Here is a 21,877-nt window from a genome sequence, read left to right on the forward strand (position 1 = left end):
GAACTCAGGGGAAACAGAGGGTTGCGAAGCAGACAAAGGTTGAACGACGATAGGAAATCGAGAGGCAGCATTACAGTAGAAGTTCGAAGGAGCAGAAGCTTTGTTTATCACCATGTTCTTCACAGCGCCGACACTTCACCAAAGTCATTGCGCGTGCAGGTGGTGGATCACTTGTTGACAAAATGGAAAGTTTGGGTATCATTCAAAAGGGTCGTTAAAGAAATTTTTTGCAGCACGACAAAACTGTCATTCTGGTGCCGGAAGATAACTCGAAAAGCTTTTGTTTCCCACCAGAACCCCAGTCCGCAGCCAACGCCAGAGAAAAAGTGACAATCAAGGCACTTAGATCTTGATGGCGTTGTCAAGGGCCTTCTGCTTCTTCTGCTGCTTGGCAACAGCCTTAGCACCCATGATACCACCGCCCCAGTGGCGCTTGGACTCCTCAGTCTTGGCCATGTAGCCGTCCTTGACAGCGGAGACGAGCTTGGAGAGCTCAGAGTTGTCCTCGGAGCGGACCTCGGTGAAAGCGAGGACGGCAGCGGTCTTAGTGGAATGTTAGTATATTGTGCAAGCGGATAGACCTTGAGAGAAATGCTCACCTTCTTGTGGACGACCGTTCCGAGACGAGCCTTGCCCTTGACAATGGCGTATGGGACACCCATCTTCTTGCAGAGAGCGGGAAGGAAGACAACGAGCTCGATGGGGTCGACATCGTTGGGGATGAGGACAAGAGAAGCCTTCTTGTTCTCAATGAGGCCAACAACGTGGTTGAGACCGTACTTGACGGTGTAGGGCTTCTTGGAGACATCCTCCTTCTTCTTGCCCTCGGAGACGGCGGTGGCCTCCTTAGTCAGGCGCTCCTTCTTCTCAGCCTTGGTCTCAGGGCGGTACTTGTTGAGGAGCTTGAAGGCCTGGGCGGCGGTGTTGCGGTCCAGAACCTGGGAGAACTGGGCAATGGCCGGGGGAACCTTCAGGCGCATGTTGAGGATCTTGCGCTGGCGCTGAAGGCGGACATACTCGGGCCAGCGCACCATGCGCGAGAGGTTGCGACGGGGCTGGATGTCCTGGCCAATACCGAAGTTGCGGGGACGTCTCTCAATGAGAGGGTTCTGACAGACATGTTAGCACTCAAGGTTGAGGGTTAGCAGGAAGGATACTGTCAAACTCACCTTGGCGTTCTTCTTGGAGACACCGGCCTTGCCCTGGGGGAAGGGGGCGGCGGCAACTTTCTTTCCAGACTTAGGAGCCTTCATTGAGAAAAGCAAATCAGCACAATGCTCATTGCTTTTGACTCTAAAGGGCTGCGCTGGCGAGTATTTCTACTACGCCAGTCACAGCCCAAGCCATTGGTCATTGCCGTCTTCCGTATTCCAGGAAGAAACGACTACAATAGATAGATGTTGATGTCGAACATCATCTTGAATTGCTGCGCTCGCAGGCAAGCGAGACTTGCAAGGCGCATCGGCGCATTGCACTGCAGAGACGACAGCGTTTCAAGGTCGTGTAATGTGGTGCGAGCTTACCATTTTGAATGATTGTCGAACTGGACGTCGGTGGTTGACTTGGTTCTGTCGCGGCTGGAGAAGAAAAGCAGAAGTTCGCACGATGAAGCAGAAGAAAAAGCTCGTGTGCGCCCGGCGCTAGGGCCCGCCGCATTCTCGGCAAATCCAGCCAATCACTTCCCCCTTCCTCTTTGGGTAAGCATCGCTCTGCAACTTCAGCAGCACATGTTGCTTTTTTCCCTCCTGGACTTCAATAATTATCTATCAGTGAGCACTAAATACTGCTGTGATACGATCACTAAGCGTAATATGTTCAGCGTTCGCTGTGGCATTACCGCGGTATACCGTCCATGTTTTCTTCTGCCAAGCATCTGTCCACCAAGAGCGATCTACGAAGGCCAGCGGTGAACTCGTCGAGTCGAAGTGAATCCGCCAATGAGATGTAAGCAATCTTGAAAACCATAGTCGTGTTTATCAATCCATTCCATACATCGCAGTCCGCATCGCTAGCAATATCTTTGGCTTCTCGAGCGTAGGCAACTAACGAAAAACTGGTTGAACTCGGCGTCCCAACCTCTTGGCCGTGCTTCACGAATTGCTCACCTACAGGCTACCTTACATCCTGATACAAGCACGATCACTACATACTGTGCATCCAGCGCAGTACCGTGTAACCGAATACTGCAAACATTTTGGACACTCAAGAATACACAAATCTCGGTTTTAGCCTGTGTACAAGGACCACGCTAACGATCGTGTCTTGACGGGGTTTTGGTGACCGCACACATATATCTCGCCTTATCTCTACTCTCAGATATACTATCGGGCCACAAACATCACGCTCATCTATTCTTCCCAATCTTCAGCACTGGTCGCCTCGCATATCAACACCTCAAGATGCCTGTCACAGTGCTCTCGGACCACGATGTACAGAAGGTACTACACTCTCTTACCAGTCAAGATATCAATGATATCCAGCAATCTCTCGCCGATGCTCTGCATCAGTACTCTACCGCTGGAGAGGAAGATGGCTGCTGTTCGGCTTATCAACCTCAACGAATCCATATGAATCGTACCGATGGAGCGACGAGCTTGTTCATGCCAGCATCTAGCAGCTCTGGCATGGGTGTCAAGGTCATCACTCTCGATTCAGTCAAGAAACCAGAAATCACTCCGGATCTCAAGCGCCTGTCTATTGGCTCGACAAAGTCGACACATTCGACTTCTACTAGTGGTTCTAAGTCTCGACCTACTTCCATGTCTGGTCCTAGTCGTAACCCCTCAACCTCGAACGATATAAAGCCACCTACCGCACCTCGCGGATCTCTGACATTGTTCGACGACCAGGGAAATCCTAGTGCCCTCATCAATGCCGAAGAGCTCACTGCGTTCCGAACAGCTTTGACTAGCTGTATACTTCTCAAGAGGAGACACAAGGTGCACGATTTGACCGTCTTTGGTGCAGGAAAACAAGCCTACTGGCACATTCGCCTGGCTCTGCTTCTCCGCGGTTCAGAGATCCATCATGTTAATGTTATCAACCGCTCCTTCGACAGAGCACGAGAAATGCTGATGAAGCTGTACAACCCTTTCCCTGATGATCCGGAGTTTGAGAACCCATTGGGCTTTAAATATGGAAGCAGGACAAAAACCAGTATCCTTACCACAGGTCATACCGAGTACATACGTTTGCTCAAGGAATACGTTCGAAGTGCAAATGTCATCTTTTGTACTACACCAAGCACGCAGCCATTGTTCCCTGCAAGCTATTTGTTGAATCCCGAGGGTCGCAAGAAGGGCCGCTATATTGCACTGATCGGGTCATACAAACCTCACATGATTGAGCTGCACCCAGATGTCATCAAGAATGCTGTCGCACCTCACCACGAACATCGCCACTTCCACAAGCATCAACAAGAGGGTGGCGCGATCATCGTCGATAGTGTCGAAGCATGCTTGCAGGAAGCCGGCGAGCTCATTCAAGCAAACGTACAACCCGATCAGGTCGTCGAGATTGGCGAACTCGTGATGTTGAGACGCGAGGCCGAGAAAGCAGCAGCCGAGGCAGCAAAGAAGGGAGACGATGACAACAAAGGCGCAGGCATCCAGGTATCTGATACCTCAGGGCTGAAGGAATGGCTCTGTAAGGGCAATGTTGTTGCAAAGATTGTTGGATTGGGCCTTATGGATGTGGTCGTTGGCAATGAAGTGGTCAGGATAGCTCGTGAGCGTGGCATCGGCACGCACATTGCCGAGTTCTAAGCATGGAACCGGCAGTTAGGCGCTCTGCTCTGGCTATTTTCGAGCTGTTTGTCTTCTTTGGCTGCCGTGGGTCAAATATGGTACCTGTACAATGATGATCATAGCGCATTGAAGTTCAGTGCCCGTCTGTCAACGTGTTTTCAAGAACATCGCAAAGTTTGTATTCAACACAACGATGATATAAGGATTTAGAGTATCGGAGGAAACAACGAGTAATACAACATGCAGCTTCCCGTTCATGCTTTGTCAACCCTTACGGACTGGGTTGAGTCGGCACACCATTAGTAACCTCGCCATAAGGAACAGCAGGATAATCGCCATTGCAACTCCAGTCATACTGGGAGATCTCATAACTCTTGCTTTGCACAGCGAGGAAAGTGTCGAGCTCGCACCAACCATCATCACGCTCTACACACTCGGGGAAGCTGCGATGTAGAGGGATAGTGCGCTGGTTTAGTATGAAGTGGATGTACTTGGTTGCTTTTCCTGTTAAGCCGTTAGTGCGGCTCGCTTGTTGCTGGTGAGAACAACATACCTTCTTCATAGAGATTATCATTCTTGCGTGATGTCTTTACTGGAGCGGGAGCGTTGATGATCTCAATGTCGAGACGTGCAGCGAATGGTTCCTAGGGTTATTAGTCTCGATTAAATTAGATTCTCGCTTGTTGACGCTTACCAAGTGTGACACTATCAAATCGCGAGGCACGATCCGATCAGCCGGAAGGAACTGCGCAAACTGAGTGAAACCAAAGGCCGTCAAGATGCTCATGATGTTTGTGTCGTGGGAGAAATCAAAGTTGAGACTCTGGTCGAGAGGAAATGTGATCGTGTTGTTATCCAGAGTAACGTTGATTTGTGCGATAGGAGAGTCGATCGTATGGTGTTGAAGACGAGCAAGGATCTCCTGCACATATCCGATGCCGATAGCACGACCGGTGGGCGATTGGAAGCCGTTACCACCCGCAAATTGAATGTCGATACTGTACTCGTATCCTTCCCACTCCTCGTAGGTGAATAGACTACAGAATTGAGAGAAACCATATGCTACGGTCTCGTACGCACACAGGGATTGTGCATTGTATGAATCCTCTACTGTCCAGTCAAAGCCTGGCGCCAGCTTCTGCAGACGTTTGGTAGCATCAGCAAGGTATTTTGTATACCATTCGACCGTGGCGTTGTTGCCGCCTGCGCTGCGGAAGTTGTTGCTGTTGTCACAATTGTAGTATCTGATGAATCATATGAGCAAGATGTGGTATGTGAACAAGAAAGCGAACTTACCCAGCAAGCGTATTGTTCCATACACCAGTGCGGTCTTCGATAGCGAGCATTAATGTAGCATTACTAGTCCACTCGAGGCCAAAGAAGCCTGCTAGGAAATACTCTGCAGACTTGGTCATGCGATCTTGAGTCGTGCTTCTAGCAATGATCTTGGAGCCATTGTTGGGATAGAGATGACCATATTGGTAATAGTGCAGAGTGCCAGAATTAAAGAGCTCCTGCTTGCCGATAGGTACAAGAATTTCTGCACCCAACTGATAGCTCCAATCATTGAGAAACGAGAGCTCGCCAGTGTACTTCGCATCGGTCATGTTCTTGTGCTTGAGGCCAAACTTGTGAGCTCCGGATCCAGTAGTAGGATACCTCGAACCATGACGTGACAGCATGTTTAATTGGACGATCTCAGCACCAGGAGGCAACGGATATTCGTCCACGCCAAAGCCGCTAGGATTAGGGAAGTATGGAGAAAGTTGTCCCATGTTTTGGAATATGTTCGAGTCATTTTTGTTGCCAGCGATTGGCACTTGGGTCTCCAGAGGACTATTTGGGATATATGATGTACCCGCGAATGGGGCAAGGTTGGTTTGTGCTAAGAACGGAGCGGCACCAGTTGGAGTCGGACCTTCAAAATATCAGTATCAGAGCAAGCAATGTTCAACGTACGTGCTGACCGGCGAAGATCTCAGGCTTGGTTTGGAAGTACTGAGGAACATGCTTGTTCGGAGAGATCTTGGAAGAGGCAACAGGACCACCAACGCAACCAACAACGGCACCGAAAGCGAAAGACTTGTATAACATAACAAAGAACGTGACGGCGCCAATGAACAGCAGTATTTGGAGACCATGCAGAGAGCGTCTCGTTAGACGTTGCTTCTGTGAGGCAAGAGGCAGTGTCAATCCCTCTCTACTTTCGGACGCGTCTTCTACTCTTGTATACATGCCGCCCTTCCCCATTACCTACCCTCAAAGATAAAAGAAAAGATGATGAGTTGTTGCTGTCCTTCCGTGACAACAGACCAGGAGTCGAGGATAGGGTGAGGGGTGAACTGCCGGAGACGCCGCCGGTCACCGCCTTCACTCTGCAGCTTCAACGATCTTCGATGGCACAACGTTCATGCTGACAGACACGCAGCTTCCTTTTCAATTCGTTCTTGACAAACTCTGGCGACTAGAGTATGGAGAACCGTTGACCCCAACATTGGAAGACTGATTGGCTCGATTCGTCGCGACACGGCAATTGTGGAAGATGATATCACAACAGCATACTTGAGTGTTTGCAAATTGATATGAAGGGTCGTTCATGAACAGTGGCATTTTATTGAGTGAAGCACTATGTCACCGACGCTCAATGGTAGTATCTAATGCTGATACCCTTACAGCCTTCCCAGCCCTTGTTCAAAGCTTCGATAACGTCATCTGGAAGAGGACCCTTCTCCATATCCTTCAGGTTCTGTTCGATGTGGTGAGGGGAGGATGCACCAATAATGATAGCATCACCCAGCTCACGCTTCAATTGACTGTGGTTCTGCATCCAACGAAGGGCACACTCGGCTTCAGTCAGGCCATGCTTCTTGGCAACAGGACGGAGCAGATCAAGGGCGTTGAAATACTCTTCGTTCCAGTAGCGCATGCGGTACATCTTACCCTGCCACTTGTTGGGGTCAAATCGTGAACCGCTCTCAATATCCTTGTCAGCAGCCTCCCTGGTATATCTGTCTGTGAGGTAGCCACCAGCCAGAGGGTTGTAGTTGTAAAAGGCAATGCCGTAGTAACGAAGGCAAGGGAAGAGTTCTGGCTCGACTGAGCGGTGAAGAGCGTTGTAGACACCTTGGTAGACGCTTGGCTGAAGCCAACCGTTGTTGCGGCAGAGCTCGCAGATCTGTGCCACTTCCCATGCCATATAGTTGGAGATTCCCAGTCTCTTGAAGTGACCTTCCTTGTATAGATCATTCACGGCTTTGAAAGTAACTTCGTACGGGGTCGTTCGGTCGGGCTATAACAGTATGTTAGCTCGAGAGTCAAATGGCTGAAGGTTGGATAAAGCTTACACCGTGGAGGTACCACATATCGATTTTGTCGGTCTTCAATTCTTTCAGCGACTTCATGAGGTTCTCGCGAAGGTCCTCCGGAGTATGTCTTAAGTTGCTGTTCCACGAAGAAGGAATGGGCTTTCCAGCGGTCGGGTAGTACTTGGTCTCCATGACGAGACCTCTCTTCTGCCACTCCAGGTCACCGAGCATCGTTTCTGACGTGCCATCACAGTACGCTCGGGCGGTGTCAATCTCATTGTGGCCATGAGATTGGAAGATGTCGAGAATCTTGCCAGCGGTTTCAAGGTCATGTACTCTGGCTTGTTCTGAACCTTCTTTGCCGAAGGTCATAGCTCCGAAGACCACATTGATGTTTGTTTTCTGTGCTGAAGTCATCTTGGCTGCTTGGTAAGACTAGATGTTCTGCAGAGAAGGCTCTAGGACAGTAGAGGCATCTGAGAGTTTATATCATGTCCGTTACATCACCTCTAAATCGGCGTTAACGGTGTTAGGACGGACCGGCAATAGGAGGACCGGTGGGCCGTCTTACGGCTCATAGTGCATCCGAATGCAACAGATATGCTCACTGATGTGTGTACAGCTGTGAGAGATGGACTGCAGTCACTGCAGTGTATTGTTGCGTTAGCAGAAGAGGCAGTAACGATCTGAATGGAGAGGGATGGCTGGCAGGAAACCAAAACCTGGTCCAAGCTTCCACCCAATGACGTCCCTCTATCTAGACTTTCAAAAAATATTTCCAAGTCCAACAAGACAACTTCGAAATCACAAGGTCTGCCATTATTATGGACGCTTTTGAGAAGTGGTTCAGAGAGAATGGTGGCTACCTACATCCATCAGTCCAGTTTGCCCAAGATGCTGAACACGGCTCTCATTTCCGAGCCACCGCAAGCATTGCGCCTAGTACACACATTCTCACAGTACCTCATAATCTGGCATTGTCGAATCTGAATGCCCAGGTGGACGATGATTTCCCCGTTTTCAGAACCCACGCGCAGAAATTCACTGTGCAAAGTCTTGGCTTCTTCTATTTGATGGCGCAGTGGCTGAACAAGGACAAGTCTTTCTGGAAGCCTTATCTGGACATTCTGCCCTCTCCTGAACAAGGTTTCGAAACTCCTATGTTCTATGGTGAAGACGATCGGCAATGGCTGGAAGGCACAGATCTCCACGCATCCGTGCTTGGTAGAGAGGCTGCTTGGAAGAAGTATTGGGAGGATGGATTGCAGGTTATGCAATCTGCTAGCATGGACGTAACAGATTATACGTGGTAAGTGCATAGTCTGCCAGTGCATAGAGCATTCAACATCGTGCTCCACGGCGAGGACACTGAGTTTGCGGCTCTCGATGCCAACATCCTTAGCTCGACTCCTCACGCAACGTCATTGTGCCTGACTTGAACGCAGGGAACTTTTTAGATGGGCTGCCACAGTGTATTCATCACGCAGTTTCAATGGCTCGACCGTTACGCCGAAAGATGGTCAATCCTGGACCGCCTACAAACATACCTCGAGTGGTACCCAAACCGTCCTCCTGAACCAGAACGACTACCCTGAGGACTGGAAGACATTTTCTGTCCTCTTCCCAGGCATGGACACCGGGAATCACAACCCAAATGCTCGTGTAGACTGGGCTTACGACCCTGATAGCTTCAGTCTGACCATCTCTGAAGCTGTCCAATCCGGCTCGCAAATCTACAACAACTATGGTCCCAAATCAAGCGAGGAGCTGCTGATGGGTTATGGTTTCTGTGCACCGAACAATCCTTACGACGGACTACTCCTGGCCATGAGACCTCCACCACCACCACTACAACAAATGCTGAGTATCACACATTTTCAGTACTTCAAGACTTCAGGAGAGTGGAATTCTGAGGCTGCAACATTCCGTCTGCTACGAGCAAAGTTGCAGGAAACAAGCAATGCTAGCCCTTTCGACCAAGCGTGGGGATGTGTTCCTGCACCTCTAGCCGAACTTTTCTGTTATGTTGTAAAATTGGAGAGAGGTGTCGATGTAGCTCCTATCGAGGATGCAGAAGAATATCTCTACCACGGCAATGGCAAACGCTACTTGCCTCGTATCGCACTCTACATCATGATGTCTCTCATCCCCAAAACCAGCAAGCTAGAAGAAGCCAATGAGAGGCTTCCCACTCAGCCGACAAACCACCGCCAGGCATCCGTCAAGATCTACAGAGACATGCAATATGAAGTCATCAACACGGTTCAAGAGCGCATGGCTTCATACCTCAAAGACCTACAACCAGAAACCGTTGCATCCTCTGCTGGCTCCGCGATTTGGACCTTGGAAGACGCTCTTGAACTTCTAGAAATGGAGATGCCTGCTGCCCACAAGTCCTTCATGTCTGGCGTCAAGTACGTAACAGGCACCACAAAACTGCGCAAATTGCGTGGCTCGGAACACGAAGAATACCTCTGGACGATCCTTCTCTGCTTCATCTACCTCGCCTACACATCCCAGCCTGCCACAGAAACCCCTGGACTCATAAGCAGATGGATGCAGTCACTAATCAACGAATACGGCGAACCCGAGCTCACAGCCGGGGAAGCTGATGAGGAGGCCGACGAAGAAGCAGCAGAGTACCTCGATCGCGTCAAGAAAGCTGCCATGTTCTTGCCTGGTTCTCCATGGACCAATGCAGCTTGGACATCAGACTTTGTGTTGGACTTTGGAATGAGAATATCAAAGTCTCAAGGTACTTATATGGATATTGGTGATGAAGAGGTTGGTGAGGATTTGAGATATGTTGTGTACTTGCACGTTTGATATAGATATATGCAGCTTGGAGGATAGTGCGGCTTAGACTAGCTAAGAGAGTCGTCATGACCGTCTCTGTTATCATCTTGGAACCTGGACCACGCAGATGATCTTTGCTCGAATGTTTTTTGATTGCGGTGCATTCCGGCCGTTGCAAAAAGTAAGGTCAGGTTGATTCAATTCAACATGGACTCAAAACAAGGATACTCCAATGGGTAACACGGATATATCAAACAAAGCCCTTCAGTAGCCACAAGAACAGTAACTATTTACGCTTGTGACTCGAAGGACAAGATGTGAAAAGATCGACTCACGAAACCAGGGTCACTCCACCATCAGCAGGGTCACCCTGTCTCCAAACTTCTCCAAGAACCTGGGCTCAAACAACGAATAATGCTTTCGGACTAAACGACTTGATGCCAAAACACCTTTACGAACCTTATGCGTAGCGCAACATACAACATCAGTTGAACGCTGATCAGCAAAGGGCGATCCGATCCGCCATTGAACTTCTTCATCCTCTGGTAGCAAGCAGAACTCCAGATTTGGAGGGCTGATAGGGTCGAGAATAGAATGCATAAATTTTGTAGATTAGTGTTTATGTATGGTATAATCTCCTTCCATGATCGCATATCATGACCCATGTCCATACGTTATAAGGTTCATGTAATGCATTGCTTTTACAAAAAGAAAGCGGCAAGTCCTCCAACAGCGACAAAAGAAGCAGGAACCGTGTTCAAAACAGCAGCACCAGAAGAAGTGGCAGCAGCACCAGAGCTTCCAGAAGCAGAAGAAGCATCGTTAGAAGTGGAGGTACCAGTAGCAGAAGCGGAAGCAGATGAGCCAGAGCCAGATTTGGTGCTAGTAGCAGTGCTAGAGGTTGCCGAAGAAGTCTTTGTCTCTGCCTCCACACCAGGACACTTCATGATGCAAGCGCGCATAGTGTTGAAAGCATCAGAGCCAGGGATCATGTCCTTAGGGTAAGAGTCTTGAGCACAGTTACGGGCGCAGTTGTAGGCAGTGCAGGGAAGACTGTTGGCATCCCAGAGAGGGGCGCCGTTCAGTTTGTTCTCGTACTCCGAGTAGTTTCCGCTTGCGCCAGTGAGATTGAAGGCATTGCTGAAGACGTAACTGGCATCAGTGTCCGAGTCGGAAAGATCGCGGGTTGAGATGGAGTAGAAGTCGCCGTTGGGTCCAAAGTTAGCGGGAATGGTCAGGTTGACTGCTGTGATGTCTGTGGAAGTCATGTTTTTAAGGTAGCCTAGTTGCGATTAGTCAAATGTTGTATATGCCTCTAAAACTGTTGAAACATACAAGATTGACCACCGGCATAGCCGGGCGGTGTAGTATCAAGGTAGATTCTGTAGTTTCCTGGAGTATCATCCTTGGGCGTGACGGTGAGAGTGAATGGGACATCAGCAGTGATGACATTCGGAACAGTAATGGTGTCGATCGCTCTGGCACCGAGGAACAGAGCGCAAGCAGCGAAACCGAGACGTTGGAGAGACATGATTGACGTGTAATAAAGAGTGTCTAGGTTGAAGTGACTGTTTATGAAAAAGAGGGCAAGAATCGAATGGATAATTTGAAACGAGCGTGGGCAGGTAGAGAAGAGAGCAATAACCAAAAAGAAGGTCTGAACTGACCTCTTAAGCAACACTAGAGTTACACTGGCAAGACTTGGGTGTGCCTGAAAGAAATTGTTTTATATGGGCGGATCCATGATCCACATCTGCAAGGCCCAGATTGGATAATCGTTAAAAAGAGCCTTGACTCGCTCTCTGCGCTGCAGGACCGTGATCTGCAGGTACACTTGGCTTGGGGTCGGAGAACCATGCGACATGTCGCAAGAGAGAACTTGTAATGATGTTAAGCGGAACTTACTCGGCTGTAGTTGTGCAATAGCAGCGAAGACCAGGATCATGATTGAGCCATAGCTTGACGGCACAACCTGTTTGACTGCAGTAGGTTCCGTGGAGCTTGAGGACTTCGGTACATTTCAGTTCCAGAACTTGGTGTGCCGTCCTTGACATTTGACGGCCCGACCGCGTCTCTGCTTTCCAGGTTTCGAGAGATGATGGAGGACTCGAGGAGGCAAAGCGCTGGGCGCTTGCACCGTCGGCAAAGGCGTCAGTCAGATGAAACGGTCCCGGCAAGCGAGCAGCCATTTTTCGGAGTTCGACATCACAACCGTCGTCTCGACAGGCAGGCTGCATGAACGCAGAGGGTCCAACAAATGTTTTCATGTCCAAAGATCGAATTTATCGATAACACTGATCACTGGGTACAAGTTGTTGCCGATCGAGATCCGTCTGGAGCGTGTCCAGAGGAGATGTGTCATAGGAAATTGCAGATGAAGCTTTGAAATTCGACACCCCCAATCAAGACTTTGATCCATGCAACGAGTACTATTTTTATCTACATATTATGATTGTGCACATGAACCACTGTCCAGACTCGACAGGTCGAAATGCAGCTTGCATAAAAATGACTAGAGAACCCCTGTCCAAGTCGTACATGAGAATCTTCTACAGCTCCTTCTTGACCTTCTCGGTAACTTGATCGTTACCCAACCATCCCAGCAAATATGCAACCTTGATCAAGAAAGTCACAGCAGGTACTCCCATATAGCCCATCATCTCAGTGCTCCAGCTGCTTGGCTCAAAAGCAAGCGGTCCCAAACACCAAAGCCCGAAGATCCAGTGTGGGATGTCGGATATCGCAAGAGCCATAATTGTAAATCTGATGGTCTTGATTTCATTGCTTGTCCACATGACGGTGATGAGGAGCATGGCGGCCAAAAGCATCATGTTGCCTCCTTGCAAGGCCAAGAAGTGCTCGGTTGCCATTGTTGGGTGAGGTGATTGTGAGAGATATGTTGAGGCTCCAGCAGCACCACTGAACATGAGATTGACACTGCCGAAAGTGATCATCATGGGCTCAACGTAGCGGAAGAAGATCCGGGGAAAAGGCGCCATTGTATTGGCCATGGTGTTTCAAAAATGTGGTTTGTGGTGTTACGAGTTTACAATGAGCGAAGCCCAGAACCATGTTGGAAAGCAGCCCTGTTGCCGCACGTGATCTATATACTGCTTGTCACCTACTCGCGCATCGATCGAGGTGGTGAAGGATATATGATTGTTGAAGGTATTCCTCTTGATAACTCTATCAAGGCATATATGAATGAATGTCTACCCTGTCGTTCGCTGCCTAACCCTGTATATCCTCGCACATAAAACAAGAACTCACCGTGCTTTGCCAGTGATATCTATGACGCTGTAAGCTCCTGCGTCTCTGTGAGTCTCGGTGTCCACATCGCCTCGTCAGACCCGGCGAGGTTCTATCTTCTCGCCAGATCCAAAGACCACGTGCTCGTAGCCGATTGGCAGGACCTTCCCTGGCACCCACTCTGATGTAAAGCATTTGAAGCAGTCATACAGAGGAGGATCAGATTCTTTGCGCTTCATCCATAGCTTCAACTTCCTCTCATAACCACAGTTTGGCCCGGAACATGTATGCATTACCTCAGTTGCATTCAATTCGACCTCGTGTGTCTTCCACGTCAGCTCCTGCTTAACAAGATTGTAACAGATCCAAGCACGAAGACGAAGCCGCTGCCTATGTATGAAGTCGTTGTGATACTGTTGTGACACAGCAAGTCTAATCTGCTGACGAAGTTTTTGGCGTGCGGCAGGACTCTGCTTCGCTCGCAAAGTTGCGCATCGAGCTTTCTGGGCTTCACGTGCTTGGGTATTGGACCTGTATCGAGCACCGGATCGAGTTAACAAGTGCTCGCGGTAATCGAAGTCGCTAGCATAGCGAGCTTTTAGCAAAGCACAGTTTCGGGCCTTGATCTTCTCGCGATACTCAGAGTCGTTGGCGTATCGCGCCTTGACTCGGGCCCTTATTTTTTCGCGATACTCATGGTCGTTGGCATATCTGAGCCTAAGAGCCTCACGTCGGTCTTTGTGCTGTGGATCATGTTTTGAAGGGTTGGTTGCAGAAGCTGCAGAACTAGGTTCGGAGCGGCGATAGGCGATGGAGAAGCGGCTAACGAGCAGATTAGAGATGCAGATGGTGGGTGTATAAGAGGAACGGAAGCGAGGCGAGCACCGCGAGACGAGGAACAGCATGGTGGGTGGTGTGTGAAGGCTGTGCAGTCGACCTAGATTGCGGCGTCAAGGTACCATGTCAGGTAGCCCTTGATGGAGCCTGGACGAGGCTCCTGACCATAGACTATTGCCGATAGAACCGTCGATAACGAAGTGCTATAGGCGTTGCGACGGGCACGTGAGAGGAGAGAGTCGGGCTGAAGAGCTACTTTCTAAAATTGCATGCTCCAGATGACGATGTTGATCAATCAAGCGAGATGGCTGGGAGGTGGCCGGGGTGGTGATGGCAGTGACAGCCCAAACAGCCTTGATTTGTGCTGGAACGATCAGAGAAGCTCAGGACTTGGCCGTCTCGCAGATCATTGATAGATTGCGCAGGTGTAAGAACAGATGCGGTGATGATGGTGGTGGCAGTTGGGTTGGACGTTAGCGCAACTGACTTGGGCAGGCTGGTTGCCTGGCCAAAAACAGGGGCTTGTGTTGACGAAACGCCGGCTCAGTCGCTGGACCAAGGGTCATATATACCTAGTCTGGTCGCAGTGCATGCCACATGCTCTTGCAGTCTGGATTTGTGTCTTCCTAGTGCCTGTCAGAGAGCCTGTGCTGCTTTTGTGCCGACTCGCACACGCACTGCACCATGGAAGCACTACTGTCTCTCTCCTTCGACAACACGTCTTCCAAAGACATTTCCAAGATCCGCAAAGGCTTGCGCCAGATTGAAGGTCTGCTGGCTCAGATCTGCATCCCTCCATCATGTTCCCAGCAAAAGCGCCGGCCATCGTCTTCTCGCCTGTCTGGCGACACGCTCCTTCCGCCTAGGCAATTGAGCACCTTGTGCCAGGATCCTGCCTACAGAGAGTTCTTTCGCCTGCAAGAGGGCTTTGAATGGAATGGTGCGACTTTTATCCAATGCGACTCATCTAGTATACTGACAGTTCCTCTAGTTGCTTCTCGCCTGATGACCTGTCTCGAGACATTGCTGGGAATGCCCAATGGTAACTATACACATCTCAGTCACGAGTAATTCTGTCCTAACTTCTTCCAGCAACCCAGTCCAATGCAATCATCCTCTCCGCCCTCGACATCCTCCAAGGAGTCCTTCTCCTCCATCCTCCTTCACGCGCTCTTTTCCGCCGCGAGAGTTATATGGACCTTCTTCTCGATCTTCTCGATGCCGCAAATCCGCCCGTCGTCCAGTCGCAGGCTCTCCTTGTTCTCGTTACAGCTCTCCTTGCAACTCCCGAAAGCACTCGCACCTTCGAGAAAATGGATGGCCTCCTCACAATCGCCAGCTTGTTCAAGTCACGCAGCACCTCCAGAGAAGTCAAGTTGAAGGTCGTCGAGTTCCTCTACTTCTATCTCATGCCCGAATCTCCTTCTGCCAACTCTTCCTCGGCTGGTCCGCAGAAGAAGCACAGCAAGCGAATCAACACAAACGAGAGTACCGGCTTTTCAAAGACGACTGACGAAAAACAACGCCTGCTTGGCCAGTATCTGAGCAACGTCAACGAGCTCGTCCAGGATCTCAAGGAGAACGCCCCTTTTGCTTTCTAAACGAGACTATTTTATTTCTTATATGTCAGCGGCATCCTCGGTGTGGGTTACCATGGAGTTTTGACTTTTGTCTACGGAACCGGCACAGGGAGGACAAGGTATATTGGGTAGTTTTGGGCGCTCGAAACGCGTGCTTGGGCTTTTTCGCAAACACTGCATTTTGGAGCATTGGGCCGGAGTATTGCGAATTCAAGGTTGCTTTTTCTTGTTACATGTTTTCTCGATGGATACCCCCCAACGTACAACAGCAGAGGCGCAGTATGATGCTTATGTCTTTAGACAGGAACCAATCGATCATTGTTTCAGAACATCATCATGACTGTCTTTGAATTGTCTCCCGGGTCGACAAATGATCGACTGTAGTAAACACTCTCACTCACTGCCATGTGGTCTGTGCGTGAGTCGACTGTCTTCGAGGTTGTGCTAAGCGCCGACTCTTCTGCAAGATGTCTCTGCGGCCTATGCCTTTGGGCCCCTAGTATTCTTCTGGCGCCTTTGGGTAACAATACCTGCCACCCATGTGTATGATGACGATGGCTGGGCGGCTGCTGAAGACACGAATAGAAAAGCGTACAAGACCTCGCCCGCGCGGGTGCTCGTAGGTTCTCGACATCTCCTTCTGCCATTGTCTCTATTATTTTTCCTATTCATCTTGTCTTCTTGTTCCGTCTTCATCTAATCAACCCGCTGGTCGGATTCTCTTCTTCTAATTCTTCTATTATGAGCTCGCCACAATAGTAATCGTTCCCACTTCTTACCAATAAACTCTATTGAAGGTATGATCTCTACCAGAACACATCAGACACTGTCCACGATCCTTCTCAGCTCTTCTTGACCTCACGTCCTAACACCAACCTCAAAGCATACATAACAACTCCAACACATTATGGCACCACGCTTCAGTCAACCTTTCGCTCTTTATCTGCGAGGTACAGATGCTTTGCCGGCAAAGCTTCTACCCTCTATTCCTACCTGCGCTCAGTCCTGTGTTTCCTCGGCGGTTACGGGGGGCTTGGTGCCATCAGAATGCAGCGATTCGAATGATGCTGCGTGCCTCTGCTCGCACTACAGCACATCTGGATTCACCTTCGGAGAGTTTGTGCTCGGCTGCATGATCGAACACTGCCCTGAAGACATTGTGAACGCATCTGGACGCCAAGCTTATAGCTTGTGCTCTACATACAGCAATGCGGTGACACCCACACATTCTGTGCTGACTATGACAACGTCATATCAACCGACAACATCGATACTGTCATCTCAGACTACTCGGCCTAGCGCAGTACCTACCGACGCCACAGCACTTACGACATCGACTTCGAACAGTGTTATCAGCGTGACTACCTCGAACTTCTCTCATTCATTCTCAGCTTCAACCACTGGTCTCTCAGCAACATCGACTCAACCAGCTAAACCTTTGACAACTGGTCAAACCGTCGGTATCTCTGTCGCCTCTATCGCGATTGCTGCCCTTATCTTCGGTCTGTGTTTCTTCTGCTGTTGTTGTGTGAGACGTCGTAAGAAGGAAGAGAAGCAAAAGAAGTCTGGAGTTCCATCAAGAAAGTGGTTCAGATCCAGCCACCGTCTAGACTTCCAGGATCAATCTTCTCCCACTGGGTCCAAGTTCCCTTCCAAGAACATCACCAGATCTGGCCCTGTCAGACCGCCAAGGTCTTTTCCAGCGAGTCCCAACAGATCGCCTCGCTCCTCAATGAGCAGCTTCACTAAATCACCTGAGGTGATCAATCAGCGTCGCTTCAGGCCCTCGCTACGACCTCAACTAGAATGGTGGAAGCAAACCTCTCAACCTGATATCCGCCAGGTCCCTAACGGCTTGAAGTCACACAGAGCCAGTATTTCTTCACCTTCACGCAGCGAGACGAGATCTCTCAGACTTTCCACTCCCATCACCAACATCACGGTCAACGTGAAAAAGGCAAGCAAGCAACTCAGACCCGACAGCGCTGCTACTCGATGGACAGTGTTCGAGGAGGACAGCAAGGTACTCACACATGAACCGGTACTACCGCGTCCACCCGCACTTCCCAAGGCAATCTTTCTGTCGCCGATTCATCCTCCATCAGGACCAAGCTTCGCAGATCAATACACCGCTTCTCCAGAAGAGATAGCCAAGTCAGGCTTGATGCTCCAGATCCCTCGCAAGTCTGTGAGAAGCGATGATAGTTCCCTGCCCAACGGCATCTCTTTGAACACAGGCGCTTCAAGAAACGATCATCTGTCCATGCCACCCAGTAGCGCAGCAAGCTATCTCCCAGCCTACTATACCAGCTCCGACAGCCGCACACCCGTTGCACCAAAGTGGAGTCCCAGCGACCACGAACGCTTCAGTCAACCCGGCTTTGCACCATTGCCATTGATGCCGCGCGGTGTACGCAGCTCCTGGGCTTCAGCAACGACATTCGAATCCGTCGATCCCGATGAAACAACACCAGAGAACGAAGTCGACAAACAGCTGTCTCCAGTTTCGTATCCCAAGGTACCTCGTCCTTCTAATCAAGCTATACCTCGTTCTCCTCCTTCGACTACATCGAGTCGCAAGGTAACTCTAGCAGCAAAGAGACGTGGTGAAGACCTATCACTGGATCTGGTTCGCGATATGCCAATCACGAAGATCAGGGAAGCGCCTGAATCGCCTTTGAGAAACTACAGTCGCAGAAACCAGAAGAAGAATCACCAGACACCTCAGATGGCGTTGAAGAGTCCCCTTTGGGAGCCCAAACTTACGCCCAGCAGAAGAGGCGACGATTTGTATCTTTCGGTAGAATTGAAGTGACGTTGAGAAGAGAGATGCATTCATTGTTCAGTTTGGACTCTTCTTTTTCTCATCTCTTTCTGCTTGGTTGGAAGCACGCAAAGCAAAGCAAGATACCCTGATTTGTATGCATAGCGAAGGCGTTACTTCCTAGGGGGTTTATTTTTCTCAGCAGCATTTTATTCAACGCAGTCATTCTTTTGAGGTAAAAATATATCTTAGCAACATATTCTTATCCATGACCATGTCAAGCTCCACTGTGTCTAAGCTGCCTACCATTATTGCCTAATTGACCGTGGAGAAACACATGGTTCTCACTCAGCGGAACGTGGTCCGTTGGGAGACTCGTTGCGCCCGAAGTTTGAAAAAGGAGTCTTGAAGTAAACAAGACACACATAGCCGTACGAGCAGTCGCGCGGCTATCAGATTTGATACCCGCCCGGAAGAATAGCAGAAGCCGGAGATGCTTGCTTCTCCACCGGCTCCTTGAGAGATTGAGGCTGCCCAGCGCCGATAGCGCAGTCTTTTGGCAAAAGACAATTGAAATTAGTTACATATGGGGTTATGCAAAATAATGTCGAGAAATGTGTTCAATTCTCCCGAGCTGCTAGCATCGCCTGCTGAGTACGACCGAGAAGTCAAACAAACAGAAAAGCCTGAAACGAAGAAGGATGGCGGTGACCATAGCATAAGGTAGCTAAGGAGGGGGGTGCACAGATATTACCCGTTCGTCACAGGATCGGCTTCTTTGCGGTTGCTTAGTGAGGGTCTTTCAATGTGACGTCGGCTTTGGGCCGGGAGCGGATTGCGGGCTCAACAACGTGCATCTTTTCTCTGAGTCGGCCAGATCTACAACTTTCTTTCCTTTCACTCATCACATCCCTCTGTCATATCATTCAAAATGGGTTACGGAGAAGTTGACCAGACTGCCATCAACACCATCAGACTGCTCGCAGTAAGTTCTTCACTCACCGCATAGCTATCTACCCCTCCATGAGCTTCGAGGAGCTGTGACCGCTTGTTGAGTCGCCACATCCACCTCGAGTCTTCTGTCAGGGGGTAGTCAATGACGGACTTTACTGACATAAGATGCTCTCACAGGTCGATGCGACCGCCAAAGCCAACTCGGGTCACCCCGGTGCACCCATGGGTATGGCCCCTGTCTCGCACGTTCTTTTCAACAAGTTCATGCGTTTCAACCCCAAGAACCCCGACTGGGTCAACAGAGACAGATTCGTTCTCTCGTAAGTCACATCGCATCCATTGATTGAGCTGGCTGTCGAGTTGTACATGATACAATGGTTGTTTTTTGTTATCATGGAAGCCGGCGGGGCAGCTTCTCCGCAGCCCGCAGCCCGCCTTCAAAGGCCGATAACAGCTCAAATTTGAACCGACGAACATGTCTAACAGAATCGGTTCACAGGAACGGTCACGGTTGCATGCTCCAGTATGCTCTCCTCCACTTGTTCGGCTACGCTGTGAGCATGGACGACCTCAAGGCTTTCAGAGTGAGTTTTTGCCGGCCACAAAACACGGAAATCATCTTTCTAACATGAAATCAGACCATTGACAGCATCACCCCCGGTCACCCCGAGGCTCACGACACCCCCGGTGTCGAGGTCACCACTGGCCCTCTTGGTCAGGGTTTCGCCAACGCTGTTGGTCTTGCCATGGCTCAGGCCCAGACCGCCGGTACCTTCAACAAGCCCGGCTTCGAGCTCATCAACAACTACACCTACTGCTTCTTCGGTGACGGTTGCGCCATGGAGGGTATTGCCTCTGAGGCCGCTTCCACTGCCGGACACTTGCAGCTTGGCAACCTCATCGCCATCTACGATGACAACCACATTTCCATTGGTGAGTGGCTTTTCCGAATCTGATCAACAAAATTTCAACTAACAACGAATCAGACGGTGACACCAAGTGCGCCTTCACTGAGGATGTCATGAAGCGTTTCGAGGCCTACGGCTGGCACTGCGAGTACGTTGAGAAGGGTGACACTGACCTCCAGGGTATCGAGGATGCCATCAAGAGATGCCGTGAAGTCAAGGACAAGCCCTCAGTCATCAAGCTCACCACCACCATTGGTTTCGGTTCCCAGCTCCAGGGTACCGGCGGTGTCCACGGTAACCCCCTCAAGGCCGACGACATCAAGCACGTCAAGAAGCAGTTCGGCTTCGACCCCGAGAAGTCCTTCGTCGTTCCCCAGGAGGTCTACGACATGTACCACAAGACCGCCGACGCCGGTGCCGCCGCCGAGGCTGAGTGGAACAAGCTCTTCGAGAAGTACGGTTCTGAGCACAAGGAGGCCCACGCCGACCTTGCCCGCCGTCTTACCGGCAAGCTCCCCGAGGGCTGGCAGAAGTCCCTCCCCACCTACAAGCCCGACGATGCTGCTATCGCTTCCAGAAAGCTTTCCGAGTCCGTTCTCGAGGCTATCTACGAGGCTGTTCCCGAGCTGGTCTCTGGTTCCGCCGATTTGACTGGCTCCAACAACACCCGCTGGAAGAAGGCCGTCGACTTCCAGCCCCCCAGCACCGGTATTGGTGAGTGGAGCGGTCGCTACATGCGTTACGGTGTCCGTGAGCACGCCATGGCCGCTATCATGAACGGTCTCTCCGCCTACGGTACCCTCATCCCCGCTGGTGGTACTTTCCTCAACTTCGTTTCATACGCCGCCGGTGCCGTCCGTCTTTCCGCCCTGTCTCACCAGCGCGTTCTCTACATCGCCACCCACGACTCCATCGGTCTTGGTGAGGACGGTCCTACCCACCAGCCTATTGAGACTCTTGCTCACTTCCGTGCCCTTCCCAACATCATGGTCTGGCGCCCTGCTGACGGTAACGAGTGCTCTGCTGCCTACTACGTTGCCCTGACCAGCCGTGAGACTCCTTCTCTCCTCGCCCTTACCCGTCAGAACCTGCCCCAGCTTGAGGGCTCCACCATCGAGAAGGCCTCCAAGGGTGGTTACGTCGCTCTCGAGCAGGAGAAGGCCGATGTCACCCTCGTTTCCACCGGTTCCGAGGTCGCCATCTGTCTCGAGGCTGTCAAGACCCTCAAGGACGAGCACAACCTTACCGCTCGTGTCGTCTCCATGCCCTGCATGGAGGTCTTTGACGCACAAGACAAGGACTACCGCCTGTCGGTCATCCCCGACGGTATCCCCACCATGTCGGTTGAGGTCATGTCGACTCTCGGCTGGGAGAAGTACTCTCACGAGCAGTTCGGTCTCAACAGATTCGGTGCTTCGGGTGCCTACAAGGACGTCTACAAGAAGTTCGAGTTCACCCCCGAGGGCATTGCCAGCCGTGCCAAGAAGACTGTCGACTTCTACAAGGACGTCAAGCCCCTTCGCTCCCCCATCAACCGTGCCTTCCTCCAGCTCATCTAAGCGGATGAATGCTGTGGTTACGGCCGCGTGTTGACATGACTTTTTCCTTTATGCTTCTCAAAATGTACGCCCCCCTTTTCTACACTCGGGGTAATTGATACATAGAATGAAACGGCGAATACGATACCAATTATTTTGCACAATTACTTTTTCAGCGCAAGAGATTCCAAACGTGTACA

The 21,877-nt window shown here is 50.5% G+C and overlaps 11 protein-coding genes across 11 annotated transcripts; 5 read left to right on the plus strand and 6 right to left on the minus strand.

The window, feature by feature from the left end:
• Nucleotides 1-342: 342 nt before the first annotated feature.
• M437DRAFT_52962 (60S ribosomal protein L8-B) lies at nt 343-1,253 on the minus strand (the record flags this gene model as incomplete). Its single annotated transcript, XM_041022449.1, has 3 exons — nt 343-543; nt 600-1,109; nt 1,170-1,253. 3 exons carry the CDS (start codon nt 1,251-1,253, stop codon nt 343-345), a joined length of 795 nt encoding a protein of 264 aa, XP_040878022.1.
• Nucleotides 1,254-2,399: 1,146 nt separating this feature from the next.
• Nucleotides 2,400-3,764, plus strand: M437DRAFT_67768 (NAD(P)-binding protein; the record flags this gene model as incomplete). Its single annotated transcript, XM_041024998.1, has 1 exon — nt 2,400-3,764. The coding sequence occupies one exon, from the start codon at nt 2,400-2,402 to the stop codon at nt 3,762-3,764; it is 1,365 nt and encodes a 454-aa protein (XP_040878023.1).
• A 253-nt stretch (nt 3,765-4,017) lies between these two features.
• Nucleotides 4,018-5,981, minus strand: M437DRAFT_76961 (phosphoglycerate mutase-like protein; the record flags this gene model as incomplete). Its single annotated transcript, XM_041026719.1, has 5 exons — nt 4,018-4,250; nt 4,300-4,390; nt 4,441-4,990; nt 5,043-5,664; nt 5,714-5,981. 5 exons carry the CDS (start codon nt 5,979-5,981, stop codon nt 4,018-4,020), a joined length of 1,764 nt encoding a protein of 587 aa, XP_040878024.1.
• Nucleotides 5,982-6,387: 406 nt separating this feature from the next.
• Nucleotides 6,388-7,468, minus strand: M437DRAFT_76962 (Aldo/keto reductase; the record flags this gene model as incomplete). Its single annotated transcript, XM_041026720.1, has 2 exons — nt 6,388-7,035; nt 7,091-7,468. The coding sequence occupies 2 exons, from the start codon at nt 7,466-7,468 to the stop codon at nt 6,388-6,390; spliced, it is 1,026 nt and encodes a 341-aa protein (XP_040878025.1).
• A 407-nt stretch (nt 7,469-7,875) lies between these two features.
• On the plus strand, nt 7,876-9,877 carry M437DRAFT_86302 (SET domain-containing protein; the record flags this gene model as incomplete). The annotated part of the gene is made up of 2 exons (XM_041028429.1): nt 7,876-8,360; nt 8,497-9,877. The coding sequence occupies 2 exons, from the start codon at nt 7,876-7,878 to the stop codon at nt 9,875-9,877; spliced, it is 1,866 nt and encodes a 621-aa protein (XP_040878026.1).
• A 671-nt stretch (nt 9,878-10,548) lies between these two features.
• On the minus strand, nt 10,549-11,378 carry M437DRAFT_53249 (uncharacterized protein; the record flags this gene model as incomplete). Its single annotated transcript, XM_041022496.1, has 2 exons — nt 10,549-11,129; nt 11,183-11,378. The coding sequence occupies 2 exons, from the start codon at nt 11,376-11,378 to the stop codon at nt 10,549-10,551; spliced, it is 777 nt and encodes a 258-aa protein (XP_040878027.1).
• Nucleotides 11,379-12,396: 1,018 nt separating this feature from the next.
• M437DRAFT_86304 (uncharacterized protein) lies at nt 12,397-12,858 on the minus strand (the record flags this gene model as incomplete). The annotated part of the gene is made up of 1 exon (XM_041028430.1): nt 12,397-12,858. The coding sequence occupies one exon, from the start codon at nt 12,856-12,858 to the stop codon at nt 12,397-12,399; it is 462 nt and encodes a 153-aa protein (XP_040878028.1).
• A 333-nt stretch (nt 12,859-13,191) lies between these two features.
• Nucleotides 13,192-14,001, minus strand: M437DRAFT_53099 (uncharacterized protein; the record flags this gene model as incomplete). The annotated part of the gene is made up of 2 exons (XM_041022471.1): nt 13,192-13,574; nt 13,707-14,001. The coding sequence occupies 2 exons, from the start codon at nt 13,999-14,001 to the stop codon at nt 13,192-13,194; spliced, it is 678 nt and encodes a 225-aa protein (XP_040878029.1).
• A 616-nt stretch (nt 14,002-14,617) lies between these two features.
• Nucleotides 14,618-15,534, plus strand: M437DRAFT_53178 (putative cell division control protein; the record flags this gene model as incomplete). Its single annotated transcript, XM_041022484.1, has 3 exons — nt 14,618-14,873; nt 14,925-14,975; nt 15,026-15,534. 3 exons carry the CDS (start codon nt 14,618-14,620, stop codon nt 15,532-15,534), a joined length of 816 nt encoding a protein of 271 aa, XP_040878030.1.
• Nucleotides 15,535-16,420: 886 nt separating this feature from the next.
• On the plus strand, nt 16,421-18,328 carry M437DRAFT_53118 (uncharacterized protein; the record flags this gene model as incomplete). Its single annotated transcript, XM_041022478.1, has 1 exon — nt 16,421-18,328. One exon carries the CDS (start codon nt 16,421-16,423, stop codon nt 18,326-18,328), a length of 1,908 nt encoding a protein of 635 aa, XP_040878031.1.
• Nucleotides 18,329-19,208: 880 nt separating this feature from the next.
• M437DRAFT_52872 (transketolase) lies at nt 19,209-21,698 on the plus strand (the record flags this gene model as incomplete). Its single annotated transcript, XM_041022433.1, has 5 exons — nt 19,209-19,262; nt 19,409-19,551; nt 19,731-19,815; nt 19,870-20,164; nt 20,218-21,698. The coding sequence occupies 5 exons, from the start codon at nt 19,209-19,211 to the stop codon at nt 21,696-21,698; spliced, it is 2,058 nt and encodes a 685-aa protein (XP_040878032.1).
• Nucleotides 21,699-21,877: the final 179 nt, after the last annotated feature.

Source organism: Aureobasidium melanogenum (genome assembly GCF_000721775.1).
Source record: "Aureobasidium melanogenum CBS 110374 unplaced genomic scaffold scaffold_17, whole genome shotgun sequence".
NCBI lineage: Eukaryota > Fungi > Ascomycota > Dothideomycetes > Dothideales > Saccotheciaceae > Aureobasidium > Aureobasidium melanogenum.